This window comes from Puma concolor, chromosome F2 (genome assembly GCF_028749965.1).
Source record: "Puma concolor isolate L17-30 chromosome F2, mPumCon1.1.hap2, whole genome shotgun sequence".
Taxonomy (NCBI): domain Eukaryota; kingdom Metazoa; phylum Chordata; class Mammalia; order Carnivora; family Felidae; genus Puma; species Puma concolor.
The window spans coordinates 17,152,242-17,167,060 of record NC_141684.1 but is presented as its reverse complement, the minus strand read 5'-3'; the positions used below and the strand labels follow the sequence as shown (position 1 = coordinate 17,167,060).

Below are 14,819 nucleotides of genomic sequence, written 5' to 3'. Positions count from 1 at the left end.
AAGTCACACTAGAAGTCACAGAATAAAGGGTCCTTTCCCTCTCTCTTTCTATTTATCTAAAGTAGACTTCATGCCCAGCATGGAGCCCAATGCAAGGCTTGAGCTCACGACCCTGAGATCAAGACCTGAGCTGGATCAAGAGTTGGATGTTTAACTGACTAAGCCACCCAGGTGCCTCAAGGGTACTTTCCAAGAGCAGACATGTGTTTACTTGGTAAACAGTATATGCACAAGGTATTTATATGCTCCATCTGTCACCTTAGCATTGAACCTAGAGCCGGGCACAGGGTGGGACTGAAATACATGTTTGTAGAGTGCAGAAATTTATTTATTTATTTTTAATGTTTAGTCATTTTTGAAAAAGAGATAGCATGAGCAGGGGAGGGGCAGAGAGAATGGGAGACACAGAATTGGAAGCAGGCTCCAAGCTCTGCACTGTCAGCACAGAGCCTGACATGATACTCGAACTCCAAGTTGTGAGGTCATGACCTGAGCCGAAGTTGGACACTTAACTGACTAAGCCACCCAGGTGCCCAAGAGTGCATAATTTTTTTTTTTTAATATATGAAATTTATTGTCAAATTGGTTTCCATACAACACCCAGTGCTCATCCCAAAAGGTGCCCTCCTCAATACCCATCACCCACCCTCCCCTCTCTCCCACCCCCCATCAACCCTCAGTTTGTTCTCAGTTTTTAACAGTCTCTTAGAGTGCATAAATTTTAAAAAGAGTCATTTACCATCAGAAAGCAATGTCCTTACCACAGCTTATCACATGAGTACATCAGCTATTCTAAAATGTTTAAATTATTTAAATAAGAAATAAGAATATATAAATAAAATCCATTACAAATTCTGTCCAAAAATCATTAAGAAGAGAAGTGAATTAGAAGTTGTGAGCATGAAGGGCGCCTGGGTGGCTCAGTTGCTTAAGCATCCAACTTCGGCTCAGGTCATGATCTCATGGTTTGTGAGTTCGAGCCCTGTGTCGGGCTCTGTGTTGACAGCTCAGAGCCTGGAGCCTGACTTCAGACTCTGTGTCTCCCTTTCTCTCTGCCCCTCCCCAGCTTGCGCTCTGACATTCTCTCTCTCTTTCTCTCTCTCTCTCTCAAAAATAAATAAACATTAAAAAAAAAAGTTGTGAGCATAAAATGTTCATATCCTGATGGGCACTCCAAAACTAGCTGTCTACTTTGTTCAATGCTGTATTCTGGCCTGTCCCCCTACAGAACAGGAAAGGACAACAGCCACCAAGACACAAACAGAAATAGACCAGAGTTAATAGCAAAAGAGAAGGGTCTATAAATAGGGAAGAAATTTAAAAAATGAAATACAAGGTACGAGGAAATGAGAAACTATATAAATCGGTAGGGTCCACTGAGATCCTGTGAAGAGACCCAAAGGAAGGGTAAGTCCCCCGGCCTGCACTGCTGGTTCCTTCCCCAACAGGATGCCCAGAAGCCTGATGAATAGTTCCCAAAGTCCTGGCAGGGGAGCTGAAGGTCTTCTGCCTGGTCCCTCCCCCTGCCTGGTAGCATCCCAAGCTCCGGAGACCTTGCATCTGCTGACTGGCAACAGATCTTTCTCTGAGCCACAGAAACAGACTAACTAAGCTGGAGGGAACCACAAAAATAACCCAGACGCTAAAGCCACCGCCACTGCCTTCAGTGGGTTAGGCGGGGACAACGAGCACAACAGAGATGTGCAGATGTCAGGAAGAGAGAGGTGACAGGAGAGTAAGGAACAGGAATGAAGGACGGGTGACTGATGTCTAGAAAAAGTACTAAAAGGGCCAAAGCTGTTGTTAATTTGTAGACCCGGGAGACCGAGAATGAACACTGTTAAATTCCACCAAGTTCACTGTGCCGTCTACTTCCTCAACGAGGTAATTTTACCTTCCAGCTTCAGAATTAACCCACACTTAGGAGAAGAGCAAGACACAGCTGTTTTCCACATTCTACACACAATTTTCAAGGTTTCCTCTCACCGCAAGAGGCTGAAGTACTAGGCAATGAACCCCATCGGCAAGCAAATTTAGGGACTTCTCTTAGTTAATGACATGGAAGAGACGAGCTCAATTGCGTGCATACTTTAGGCTGACCTCTGTTTGGCTTGATCCACAGGGTTCAGGATCAGTGCCCTAGTGCCTCATTAATTCCCTCTGAGGAGGTAAACTGGCCATCTATAAACTTAAGATTGGTCAACTTAGACCAATCCCATATAAAATTTACACACCCACACAAAACAGAAGTAAACCAAAAATGCCATCACCTGAAAACAAAAACAAGCAGAATCTAGAACTGCAAATAACTGCTTTTCTTTATCCCTTAAAAAGGGATTCTAAAAGGCTGGAAAAAATAAAAATAAAAAAGGATGTTAAGCTTGGCTCAGTTTATATTTAGGGTTTTTTGGGGGTTTTTTGGTAACTTTTTTTTCCTGTTTACAAAAGTAATCCATGTTCATTGTAAAAATTTTGAGAAATAAAATCTAAAAAAAAAACTGAAGAAAAAGTCACTGATGATCCCTCTACTCTGAATATTTACTCCTAACAAGAGTAAAACCTTTACAAATGAGATTTTCAGGCAATGAAGAATTTTGAGCCTAACACAGGAAAGAAAAAATATTACAAGAAAGTGATTGTCTAGAGCTCTGAACTGTTTGTTCATCATAATAAAGTTCTTACACCATTGACAATTTTCATCTACTTATCCAAACCCACAGATTTTGCTGCAAGCAAGAAGTTGTTTTTTGTTTTGTTTTTTAGAAAATAAACTATTCAACAATCCGCGGACAACAAATGGAAAATAAGCAATGAAACCACTTACCAAGTTTGCAGCGATCTCCAGGGCTTCTGTGTGCCTTCCCAGGTGAACCAGACACCGCGCCTGGCCTTCCTGGACATCCCTTTTCATGGCAAAATTTGTAGATGGCAGTTTTTCAGAGACACTCGAGTACTCTTGCAGTGCTTTCTGCATATTATTTGTTAAATAAAGGAAATGAAAAGAAGGGATGAAAAAAAGAGGTGAAACTATAGTAGAAAAAAGGATTTAGTTATAGGGATGATTTTTTTCTTGGCAGAAGGTAATATTATAATGGACTCTACAATGAACTAAGGGGGGCTTGAGCATTTGTCAGTACTATTTTCTAAGAAGTAGAAAAGAGATGGCTGGAGAATATAACCCCTACTACCATGGAAAATATCACCGTATGGTAGGAAAGCATTCTGGGGCCAAGCAGACCAGGGTTTGAATCCTGGTTCTGCCACTAACTTGCTATATAGCCTTCTTTTTCTCATCAGCAAAATAACAAAGGGACTCTTGTGAAGAAGAAATGAGATTTTATATGTAAAGCAAGCTGGGACCTAACTGTTAGTTCTTTCTTTTTCTTACACATTTTGGGGTGCTTTGCTCCTCTGACCCCATGAGGCATCTGTGCTAGAGGGTCCCACAGAATGAGGAGACACACAGCCTGGGGAAACAGACCTGCAAGGATCCCAAGAAGATCCCTATATTGTAGTTACAGGAAACAAAACAAATGGCAGAGAGCCATGTAGAAAAGGACAGAAATTTGGGATTCTGAGATTACAGACCCTTACCACAAAAGACTAAATTCATCCTCACAAACAACACACTCATAACTGATATGCTATAACTGATAGAACAAGAACCTATTTCAGGCAGTGCAACCTTAGATATGTTCAATTCTACCTGATACTCTTGCCGTCTGTAGGCGAGGTCCCCTTTGAATTTCTTCAGAGTTAGAGCTTCAACTTCATCACTGCTCCCCGTTTCTTCATAAAACCACTAGAAATTGTGAAAATAGCACATTACAGAGAATTAAGTGATACTTTTCCACCTCATACTCAAGTAGAAGTAATTTCCCATATATTATTGATTAGACCTCAAAAAACGATCCTTTTTTAGGATGAGACTCACAGGAAAACCTATGACGAGAACGACGATTTTAGTGATGGCTCAGTTTTTATTAAACTTATCATAAGTAACAAACGTACTCATCACATGGAACCTCTCAACTGAAAAAGAAGCACAGGCCTATTTGGTTCTATCTATAGCATTTCAAAGTGGGGTTGTGGTGCCTGGGAAGCTACATTTTAATTAGGACAGTTCAAATGTTGTTGTTGTTGTTTTTAAGTTTATTTACTTATTTTGAGAGAAAGAAATAGAGAGAGAGAAAGAGAGAGAATCCCAAGCTGGCTCCACACTGTCAGCACAGAGCCCTACGCCAGGCTTGAACTCACAAACCATGAGATCATGGCCTGAGTCAAAATCAAGAGTCAGACGCTTAAGTTGACTGAGCCATCCACGTGTCCCTTGAATGCTTCTTTAGGCTGACATGTTTCTCTGTAGAGACATATTTAGAGTGGTGAGAACAGGTATTGACAACTCTTTATGGAAAGGACATAGGGAAGAAGAATTATCTTTATAGTGCTTATCATAAAAATGTTGTAAAAGCAGAAGGTAGAATCTAACCAAAAGAGACAGAAATTAAGGCTGAAAGTAGGTTTCCATGCAATCAAATGCCAAAGACCTGTAGAAAGGAAGTCTGAGTAAATGTCCATCTGGCATATTTTATTCCCTTTTCTACTGATTTAAACCTTATGGACAAGAAGGAAAGTGAACTGGGAATTTTTGGTTAGTGAATCATGAACATGAAGATGAGAAAACAGGTGTAACAAAAAGCAGTCTGTATGCCAGTTTCTCCAGCTCCAAAGCAGTAACTCAACCTCCCTTTTCCTCACAGAAAAACACACCGAGTCTGAATGTAGTCTATCCCCAGGTAAGTGCTATTAAAACGCCAACTGCATTTGTGATGGTTCTACCATCACGTCCAAATTGCTTGGTTCCATTTCTAAAAGAGTTGCCCGGGGTATCCTTGCCCTCCTATTATCTCAGTAAAATCGTTTCTCTCCTTAGCCTCACCCATCACAGCGAAGAAAGCTGGCAACTGCTGTTTTTCTGTTGTCCCCGGAGGACTGCGTAAGTCAACAACAGTCCGTGTACTGAACCCACAATTCCTCTGCGCTCTGCTGCTCTCCAGTCACAGCGCCAATCCCAACTGCCTCACTGCAAACCTTCATCCAATTTTCATGATCCCACTGGGAAACGATCACGCAAAAACTGGCTTTCAAATGACTGTCTTTATGCTCCCCCGTAACCTGCAGGCCTGCAACAATTCACAACAGGGATGGCTTCAAACACCCTTTTCCGGTGAGAGGAAGGAGGGGAGATCTGTGAACAAGGGTGGCCCTAAGAGGTGAAGCGCTGGATGCGGCCCACCTCCGTCCCACACCGAACCTGAGCAGGGACAACAAATCCTCTAACCCAAATTCCTGGTGTTACACCCAAAGAAACCAACAAGACTTGAGGAAGGCCTTTCTGGCTTCACAAGCAGTATCACGTACCAAACAAGTCCTAAAGACCAGCGATTTTTGGTTTTGACTTTTCTTTTTTTTTTCTTTTAATTTTTTTTTTTTTACGTTTATTTATTTTTGAGACCGAGAGAGACAGAGCATGAATGGGCGAGGGGCAGAGAGAGAGGGAGACACAGAATCGGAAGCAGGCTCCAGGCTCCGAGCCATCAGCCCAGAGCCTGACGCGGGGCTGGAACTCACGGACCGCGAGATCGTGACCTGAGCTGAAGTAGGACGCTCAACCGACTGAGCCACCCAGGCGCCCCTGGTTTTGACTTTTCTAAGCATACAGCACATCACACCTGCCGGTCTCTCGCCCTCTTCACTCCACAACAGCCCTGGGAGCCAGCAAATGCCATTTTCCCCAAATGACAAAGGAACCGACACCTTGAAAGGCAAGTGGTAAAGCCCAGGCTGGAATTCAGGATCCTATCTCATAACTATTCGTATGTAGCTTTTGATGCTGCACCACTATGACTTCCCAAGCCCGTTCCTGTTTTCAGTCTACACTGCGATCAACTACTACAGGTAACGCTGAAAGAATGTACAGATAAGGAGAAAGGGAAAGTGAAATAAAACAAACATATTTCCGTAATTACTGAGCGCCTGAGATCTCTACAACGGTTTCAAAGAAAAATGAAGACAATACATATAAAGGAACCTAGCACAGTGCCGGGAACAGGTTAAGTTTTTGATAAATAGTACAGTAGTTCTTATACGTGAGGTGAGATTTACACCCATTGAGTAACACAAAGTAATATTCTACGAAGTCAAAACATTCACGGAGTTGCTATTATGAACAAAAACTGCCAGGCACTGTAGAGGACACAAAGTCAAGCACCCACTCTGCTGAGATCATTTAGCACTCCAAGAGCTTGACGCTCCTGACAAGGGATGTAACACAAACTGAATGGAGGGGGAAAGTAGTCAAAGGCAAACGTATTTCCTTGGAAGGAGGAAATCAGAAAAGACTTCCTGGAAGAGGCAGCATTCAAGGTGCACTCTAAGAAATGGCTATAATTGAGCGATTTGACCCTGCGAGCGAGGCTGACGCGGGCTGGAGGAATTCACTGACCATGGGCAGGCCGGTGGGCGGGACGTCGCCGTTTGCAGAGCGGCCAAGAGTTCAGTTTTGGAAAGTGGGCGGGAACCGGATTCTGAGGGTCCCGGCTGCACAATCAGTGTGGGCACACGGAGTTCCTGAAGATTTCAGGGCAGGGGGCGACGTGAGGTCAGCGAGCCTTTGGAGAGACCCGCTAAACGCCCGGTACGAGTTAATCGCTGCCAGCGCGGGGCCGCCGGACCGAGCCCACCGGTGGGGCTCGGGAAACGCACCGGTCTCGTGAGGACAGGGGCAGCGCAGCGGGAGGGGCGGCCCGGCGAGGCGGAGGGCGTTACTGCTGCCAGGAGCTCCCCGCCTGGCACCCGCGGAGGCCGAGGCAGGCGGCCCGGACAGAGGCCAGCAGGCCCCGCCTTCTCACCTGCGGCTCGCAGCGCTTGGCGCGATAGGACGCCGGCAGTCCAGGCCGCCGCTCCCGCCTCTCTTCGAACACCGAGTCCTCGAACTCGCCCCCCAGCAACCAGCACCCAGTCTCCATCCCGCGCCAGCCGCCGCGTTTCGGGAGTAGGAGGAGTCTAGAGCGGCGCCCACGTGCGGGCCAATGCGGAAGGGGCGGAGCCGCCAGAGGCCAGAGAGCGGCATGCTGGGGCTTGTAGTCTCTGGAGGAGGAGGGGCCCAAAGCGGGAATTGGCCCGCTGCTGGCATGGAGTCCCGGTGGAACTAGGATTTTTATCTGACTCACAAACTGACCGAAGTCGGGAACGGAGTGTTTAACTTATCCGTTTCAGGAGATGGACAGAGATCCTCATCTGCACGCATCAAAAAGCAGGCTCCAAGGTAGCTTTTTAAAACTCAAAGGTAGTATTTTTTTCACCACTCAAGATATTTGTGGCACTGTGTTAAGCAGTTTTTGCACTTTACATCCTCTCTTAACAACTTATGAAAGGCGCAATGATTCCCACTTTGCAAATGAAGCTGTTGGGGCTTAGAGAGAAGTTGCTTAGGATCAATTTTTACGTGGCTAAGAGCTGGGAAAGACAGAAACGAACCTCTAGTCCCCATGTTTCCAGAAAAGGGACACCACCAATAACAAAGACCAGAGTAATTCACGCATTTATAGAATGGAGGACAGAAGTTTACTCTGGATGCTCGATCAAGGACCATTAATTTTATCTGGAGAAAAAACACCAAATCCCAGAAGTATAAAACTAACATTTACTAGAGTTCTTATACTTTCAAGATACTCCTTGAGACTAGAAAATCAAAATTACTGACAAAATACCGGCCAATATGCTACAGCTCAATATTACTGTGACATATTACACAGCAGGTTTTCCCTGGTTTTCCTATTTCTCCCCACTCACCTGTTCCTCTTCCACCATTTGTCTTACAAGGTTCTATCTTCAACCCAATTTTCTATTCCACAAACTTAACCTGGGGGAACCTAATCTACTCCCCAAGGTTTCAAAATCCATCTCTCTGCTGATCAGTCCTCAAATTTAGAGTCAGTCCATATATCCAGCAACCTTGAGTGGAAGGCTTTATCAGGACAGGCTGCAGACATTAGCTACTGATGTATTCATCCATAGAAGGGCTGTTAAAAAAAAAAAAAGAAGAAGAAAATGTTTTCTTATCAGAGATGTTATAGTACTAATTAGGAAAAATTTAGAAATTATAGAAAAATAGCAGAAAAAAATATACCCATAATATCATCATCCAGAGGCAATGGAGAGTCTAAAAAAGGTAAGCGTATTTGTCCTAATGTTAATAAGTCCTGTTCTAGCAGAATAAGCAATACAGCATAGTGTTGAAACAGCCTCATACACCAGATTTCTCTGCGCCCATGATCCTGGTTCAGTTATTCACTAGCAGTGTGATCCAGTTTGTCAAATGGGCATTGATTAAAATAATGCATGTAAATTGCCTGTCAGATAGCAAATGAGTAATACACATTGATTCAAAATTCCTGTTTCAGGAGCGAAGTAAGAACAAAGCAAAGGCAGGCAGAGATCATTTTTTTCAGCCTTTTCTTGTTAAAGGCTATTTAGTTTTGGCACACCCAATCCTCTTGGGTTCTGTGCCCCCACTTCACACACCCCCGCATCCCCATCCCGCCCCTGCCTCCTCCTGGCCCAACAACTACCTGAGCTAAATCTTCTCCTGCAATGGTAAAGAAGCCACAGAATTGCTGCTTATGAGTAAGAGAGAGTTCTTTGCCCTTTGAACTCAAGATTTCTGAGCGCAGGGGATTCCAGCATTTTCACCACTAAGAACCCTTTCAGTTATTTTTCCTCAAAGTTGTGGAGGATTTGTGCACACAAAACTGCGTTAATTAGTAATTGCTTTGTTTTCCTTTAAAAATTTGAATCCAAGTTCCTATATAACAGCCAATACAAGCCTCTGTCCAGCCTGAGCCTACTGGCATTGCCTCATTGTGAGTTAGGATTTTAGTTGAAAGCAAAGAAGTAGCAGTGAGGGACTGCAGAAGGCCTGGTGAAAGGTTAAACATGATTAACATCGGGCCTTTGTTAACAATGAAAACAGCACAAAGGCCCCTATCACTATTGAGGACTCAGTATCTGGACCCCAATTTTAAACCACTGCCTCACTGATAGAGAGGATTTAGGATACTGTCTTTTTTATTTATTTATCTTTTAGAAGAGAGAGCACAGGGGAATGCGCAGAGGGAGAGAGAGAGAATCGTAAGCAGGGGGCTTTATGATTCCCAGTCCAAAGTGGGCTTGATCCCAGAACTCTGGGATCATGACCTGAGCCTAAATCAAGAGTTGGACACTCAACGGACTGAGCCACCCAGGCACCCCGTAAAGATTTTTTTAATTTAATTTTTTAAAGTGACCTCTACCCTCAACGTGGGGCTTGAACGCACAACTCTGAGATCAAGAGTCACATGTTCTACTGACAGAGCCAGCCAGGTGCCCCTGGATAATGTCATTTTTAAAAAGAGGAGAGGGGCACATGACTAGCTCAGTGGGTAGAGCACGTGACTGTTGATCTCAGAGTTGTGCGTTCAAGCCCCACATTGGGTGTGGAGCCTACTTGAAAAAAATAAAAATAAATAAAAAGAGGAGAGTAAACCAGGAAGAGAGAAGGACACTTTGTAACTATTAAATACAATTTACATACTTAGGAAATGCCAGATGTTAGGCACTGTTAGGGAGTAAAAGGGAATTTTGCAAGAGTTTAAGATTGTGTGGGTTGCGATAAAAATCTGTTTTTATAGATTTTTATTTATAAAAATCTGATTTTTGACTGAGGGGGTGATTCAGTTCCCCACTGCAAGGTAGAGATCACTTACTCCAGGCAGCCGTCCTTCCTCTTTCCTGTAATTCCTCCATGCTTTTATCCGTTGTGGCATTTATGACGCTGTGGACTGTTGGAGGTTAGAGATGGTGTCTTTTTCACTCTTGGAAACTCGGCCCTCAGACAGGGTTTGGCCCAGGGCTGCTCAATCAATGCTTGTTGAATGGACGGGAAATAGCAGAAGGAGCAGACAGAAGCATTTCTCAGCTTGCTTTTTTTTCTTTTTAAAATTTGTTTAATTGTTTAAAGAGAGCAAGTTGGGGAAGAGAAAGGGAGACAGAGGATCCGAAGTGGGTTCTGTGCCGGTAGCACAGATGATGCGAGGCTCGAACTCAGGAACCTCGGGATCATGACCTGAGCTGAAGTCGGACACTTAACTGACTGAACCACCCAGGTGCCCACTTCTCAGTTCTCAGTCACATAGTCGGGTCCTTTCTGAGGGGGAGGGAAGGAGCCAACATTTATGAGCATCTATTATGCACTAGGTTGTGCTATGAACACTCTATTAACTTCCTTGTAATTAACTCTCAAAATATCTCCCTCAGAATTAGACATTACTATTTCCATTTTTTGTAGACAAGGAAATAGGACCTGACAGGTAACTTGCCCAGAGTCCCAGATAGTGAGTAAAAGAAACCAGATTAAAAATCAACTTTATCTGACATCAAAGTCTGTGTTCTGAACTATCTCCCGAAACCAAAATAGCAGGGTTTCAGAAAGACCTGGAGAACTGAATCTGTCACTGGCTGCCTCTGCCTGCCTCATGTTCTGGAGGCTTGGGGACTCTTCATTTCTTTCTGTGTGTCTCTGCAGAATGGCTTTCTCTGCCCTGCTTGTGCATATTCCAACATGACCTCTGAAACCTGGGCAATTCAAGCCCCCAGAAGCATCACTATGTGTCCAATTCCAGGTCACCTGCCAAGAGACCCTACTGGCCAAAGAGTGAGAAGCCCTCGCTGTTTCAAAGAGCTGAAGGCTGAAGATTCTGGTGCTCTGCTGGTGGCTCAGGGGTGGCTGTGGGACCGGGAGGTGGCAGGGAGCAAACTTGACATATATGTGTAGTCTGTGGGATTTGCAGTCACTGTGCCAGGCAGTGTGGGGTCTTTGCTTTGGTCTTGTCTGGAAACCCTGGTCTAGGGTCTAGCCTCTTGCATACATCATTCTGCAGACCCAGGGGTGCTTCCAGAGTACAAGACTTTTCTCACTGTACTTAGAAATTACACACCTCCACACCCCTCTCAGTCTTGAGCCCTGCTCAATTTCTATTTCTACCTCTCAAAGATACTCCCGTCCAGAACACCAAAATATTATCTTTGACCACAGGCTTCAACCAAAGATGAGGAGACCGGTTGTTCTCAAATTGTTTTTGGAATTACCCAGAAATCCAGACGTTCTGTGAAGCCAGAGAAAAGTTTTATCCAGCACTCCGAGATGCATGTCTGAGGTTACCACTTTCCTTCCTGGCCCAATGGAGATCTTGGAGGTGCTTTGAAAAAGCCTGACACCTTACTAACTACACATCCTTACTCAAGCATTCAAAACCATCTACAGTTTGTTACCAAACCAACTCATACTCTTTTATGTATGTATTTATTTTTTAGTGTTTTTGTTTCTACAACTTCATTGAGGTGTATTGGATAATTAACTGCACACATTTAAAATGAATTTTGACCTAAGTATATATTCTGTGAAACTTTCCCTCTACTCGAGGTCATGAACACATCCATCACCTCTAAAGGTTTTATTCCTCCCCTACCTCATTGCTTCAATTGAATCCTGCTCTGCAACCAGGCTGGTCCTCTCCAGAATGGGCCTCCCCGCCTCTCCCCCCAAGTCTTTCCTTCATGCTGCAACCTTCCCTGCCCCTCCCAGGTCTCAGCTCACCATTTCCTTCATCAGGAAAGCCCCTCCCAGGGCCCTCCCACTATAACCAAGTGGGATTTATCCTAGGAATACAAGAGTGGTTCAACATAAGAAAATTAGTCAATGTAATACATCATGTTAACAGAATGAAGGGGAAAAAAGTCAAACAATCATCCCAACTGACGCCAGAAAAGACCTTTGACAAAATCCAACACCCTCTTACGATAAAACCTGTCAGAACACTAAGACTACAACTTCCTCAACATGACAAAAGACATTCATGAAAAACCCCCAGATAATGATATTTGATGGCAAGACTGAAAGCTTTATGATCAGGAACAAGACAAGGATGCCCTCTTTCACCAGGTTATTCAACACAGTATTAGAAGTTCTAGCCAGAGTAATTAGATGAGAAAAAGAACACTAGGCATCCAAATTGAAAGAGAGTAAAACTATAACTATTTAAGGAGGATATGATCCCATATATAGAAAATCCTGAAGATTCCACAAGAAAACTATTAGAGCTAATGAATGAATTCAGCAAAATTTCAGTTTACAAGATCAACAAACAAAAATTAGTTGTTTCTGTGGAGCACCTGGGTGACTCAGTCTGACTCTTGGTTTCGGCCCAGGCCATGATCTCATGGTTTGTGAGTTTGAGCCCTGTGTCGGGCTCTGTGCTGCTGGTGCAGAGCCTGCTTGGGATTGTCTCTCTCCCTCTCTCTCTGCCCCTCCCCTGCTTGTGCTCTCTCTTCCCCACTCTTTCTCAAAATAAATAAATAAAAGTTAAAAAAAAATTGTTTCTATATACCAGCAATAAACAATCTGAAGAACAAATTAAGGAAGCAATTCCAGGGGCCCCTGGGTGGCTCAGTTAAGCATCTGACTTCGGCTCAGGTCATGATCTCATTCATGGTTTGGGGGTTTGAGCCCCGTGTTGGACTCTGTGCTGACAGCTCAGAGCCTGGAGCCTGCTTCAGATTCTGTGTTTCCCTCCCCTCTCTGCCCTCCCCTGCTTGTGCTCTTTCTGTCTTTCTCCAAAGTAAATAAACATTTAAAAAAATTTTTAAAAAGCAATTCCAATAACAATGGCATCTAAAAGAATATCTTATACACTGAAAAGTATAAAACTTGCTGAAAGAAATTAAATAAGACATAAATAAATGGAAAGGAATCTCATGTTCATAGATAGGAATATATAATATTGTTAAGATGTCAACACTACCCAAAACAATCTAAAGATTCAGCATAATTGCTTCCATAGTTCATAATTCAAACTTCCAATAACTTTTTCAGAAATGGAAAAGCCAATCCTCAAATTCATTTGGAATTGCAAGGCGCCCCAAAGAGACAAAACAATCTTGAAAAAGAAGAAAGTTAAGGACTCACACTCCTGATTTGAAAACTTACTGGAAATCTAAAAGAATCAAAATAGTGTGGCATGGGCAAAAGGATAGATATACAGACCAAGGGAATATAAGTGAGAGTCCAGAAATAAACCTTCACATATACAGCCAACTGATTTTTTTAAAGTTTATTTTCAGAGAGAGAGAGAGAGAAAAAAAAAAATGAGTGGAGGAGGGGCAAAGAGAGGGAGTGAAGCCCAAGCAGGCTCCGTGCTGTCAGTGCAGAGCCTAACACAGGGCTCAATCCCATGAACTGGGAGATCATGACCTGAGCTGAAATCAAGAGTCAGGTACTTAACCAACTGAGCCACCCAGGAGCCCCTAGCCAACTGATTTTTGACAAGGGTGCTAAGTCCATTCAATGAGGGAAAGATAGTTGTTTGAACAGATGGTGCTGGGATAACTGGATTACCACATGCAAAAGAATGAAGTTCAACCTCTATCTCATCATACACAAAAATTTACTCAAAATGGATTAATGATCAGGGTGATTGGGTGGCTCGGTCAGTTACTAGCCGATTTTGGTTCAGGTCATGATCTCATAGTTCGTGAGTTCGAGCCCCACATTAGGCTCTCTGCTGTCAGCACAGAGCCCCTTTCGGATCCTCTGTCCCCTGTTCCCAGTGCCCCTCCCTCTCTCTCTCTCAAAAATAATCATTTAAAAAAATGGATTAATGACCTAAATACAAGAGCTGTAACCACAAAACCCTTAGAAGAAAATGTAGGAGTAAATCTTCATGACCTTGGATTTGGCAATGGAATTTTTCTTATTAGGTAATCTTTATGCCCGATGTGGGGCTTAAGCAACATCAAAAGCATGAGCAACAACAATAATAAACTGAACTTCACCAAAACTGAAAATGTTCTGTGCATCAAAGGACACTATCAAGAAAGTGAAAATACAATCTACAGAAGGGAGAAAATATAGGCAATTCTCGTTTCTCCTACAAAAGTTAGTTGTGTTCTATAAAGTCACCATGAACACTGAATTAGTGAATACTGAACAAATGCTCCTAGGGGTAAGAACCTGGGAGCTTCTGATCATAACCTTTTCATAAACTGGTCAATACATAACCTTGTTTCATGTGCTTTTGTTTAAAGACACCTTATTTAATATACATTGTTAATTCATTAACATTGAACTCTCAGCCAACAGCACTATAACTCATGCCTGAATAAAACTTGTCGAACATGTATTTTCTCCATAAGGCACCTCACAGACTTCTTGCATTTACAAACACTAGACAGCATATCAGGACTATACTTAGGGGTCATTTTATTTTATTTTTTTTTATTTTTTATTTTTTTTTTTTTTTTAAATTTTTTTTTTCAACGTTTATTTATTTTTGGGACAGAGAGAGACAGAGCATGAACGGGCGAGGGGCAGAGAGAGAGGGAGACACAGAATCGGAAACAGGCTCCAGGCTCTGAGCCATCAGCCCAGAGCCCGACGCGGGGCTCGAACTCACGGACCGTGAGATCGTGACCTGGCTGAAGTCGGACGCTTAACCGACTGCGCCACCCAGGCGCCTTAGGGGTCATTTTAAACAGTGAAATCACCACCAAAAGACACAAAAATACTTCAAAAGTGGCACTAACAGACTACAAAATAGATGATGCTTTAGATTCTGAGAGCTGAAATAAGAGGCAAGAGGCAAAGCATCGTTTTTGTTTGTTTTGTTTTTTGTTTTGTTTTGTATTTAACCCCACCTGGGAACATGCAGATTGGAACTCAAATG

General features: G+C 43.3%; 1 protein-coding gene across 6 annotated transcripts in view; it reads right to left on the bottom strand.

The window, feature by feature from the left end:
* The window catches only part of CF2H8orf76 (chromosome F2 C8orf76 homolog), a 37,366-nt gene extending 30,286 nt beyond the window's left edge, over window positions 1-7,080 (bottom strand). For 5 of the 6 annotated variants that reach the window (XR_015246910.1, XM_086695763.1, XM_025922913.2 and 2 more), the window contains exons 1-3: window positions 6,912-7,080; window positions 3,707-3,802; window positions 2,825-2,968 (exon numbers count right to left, since the gene is read on the bottom strand). Coding sequence is in view for 5 of the 6 variants with exons in the window: in XM_086695763.1 (XP_086551889.1) it covers window positions 2,825-2,968; window positions 3,707-3,802; window positions 6,912-7,028 (357 nt within the window). In the remaining variant the exon portion in view is untranslated. Of the gene's footprint in view, window positions 1-2,824; window positions 2,969-3,706; window positions 3,803-6,505; window positions 6,873-6,911 lie in introns of those variants that run through there. The other variant, XM_086695761.1, reaches the window with a different exon arrangement.
* Between the last annotated feature and the right edge of the window lie 7,739 nt (window positions 7,081-14,819).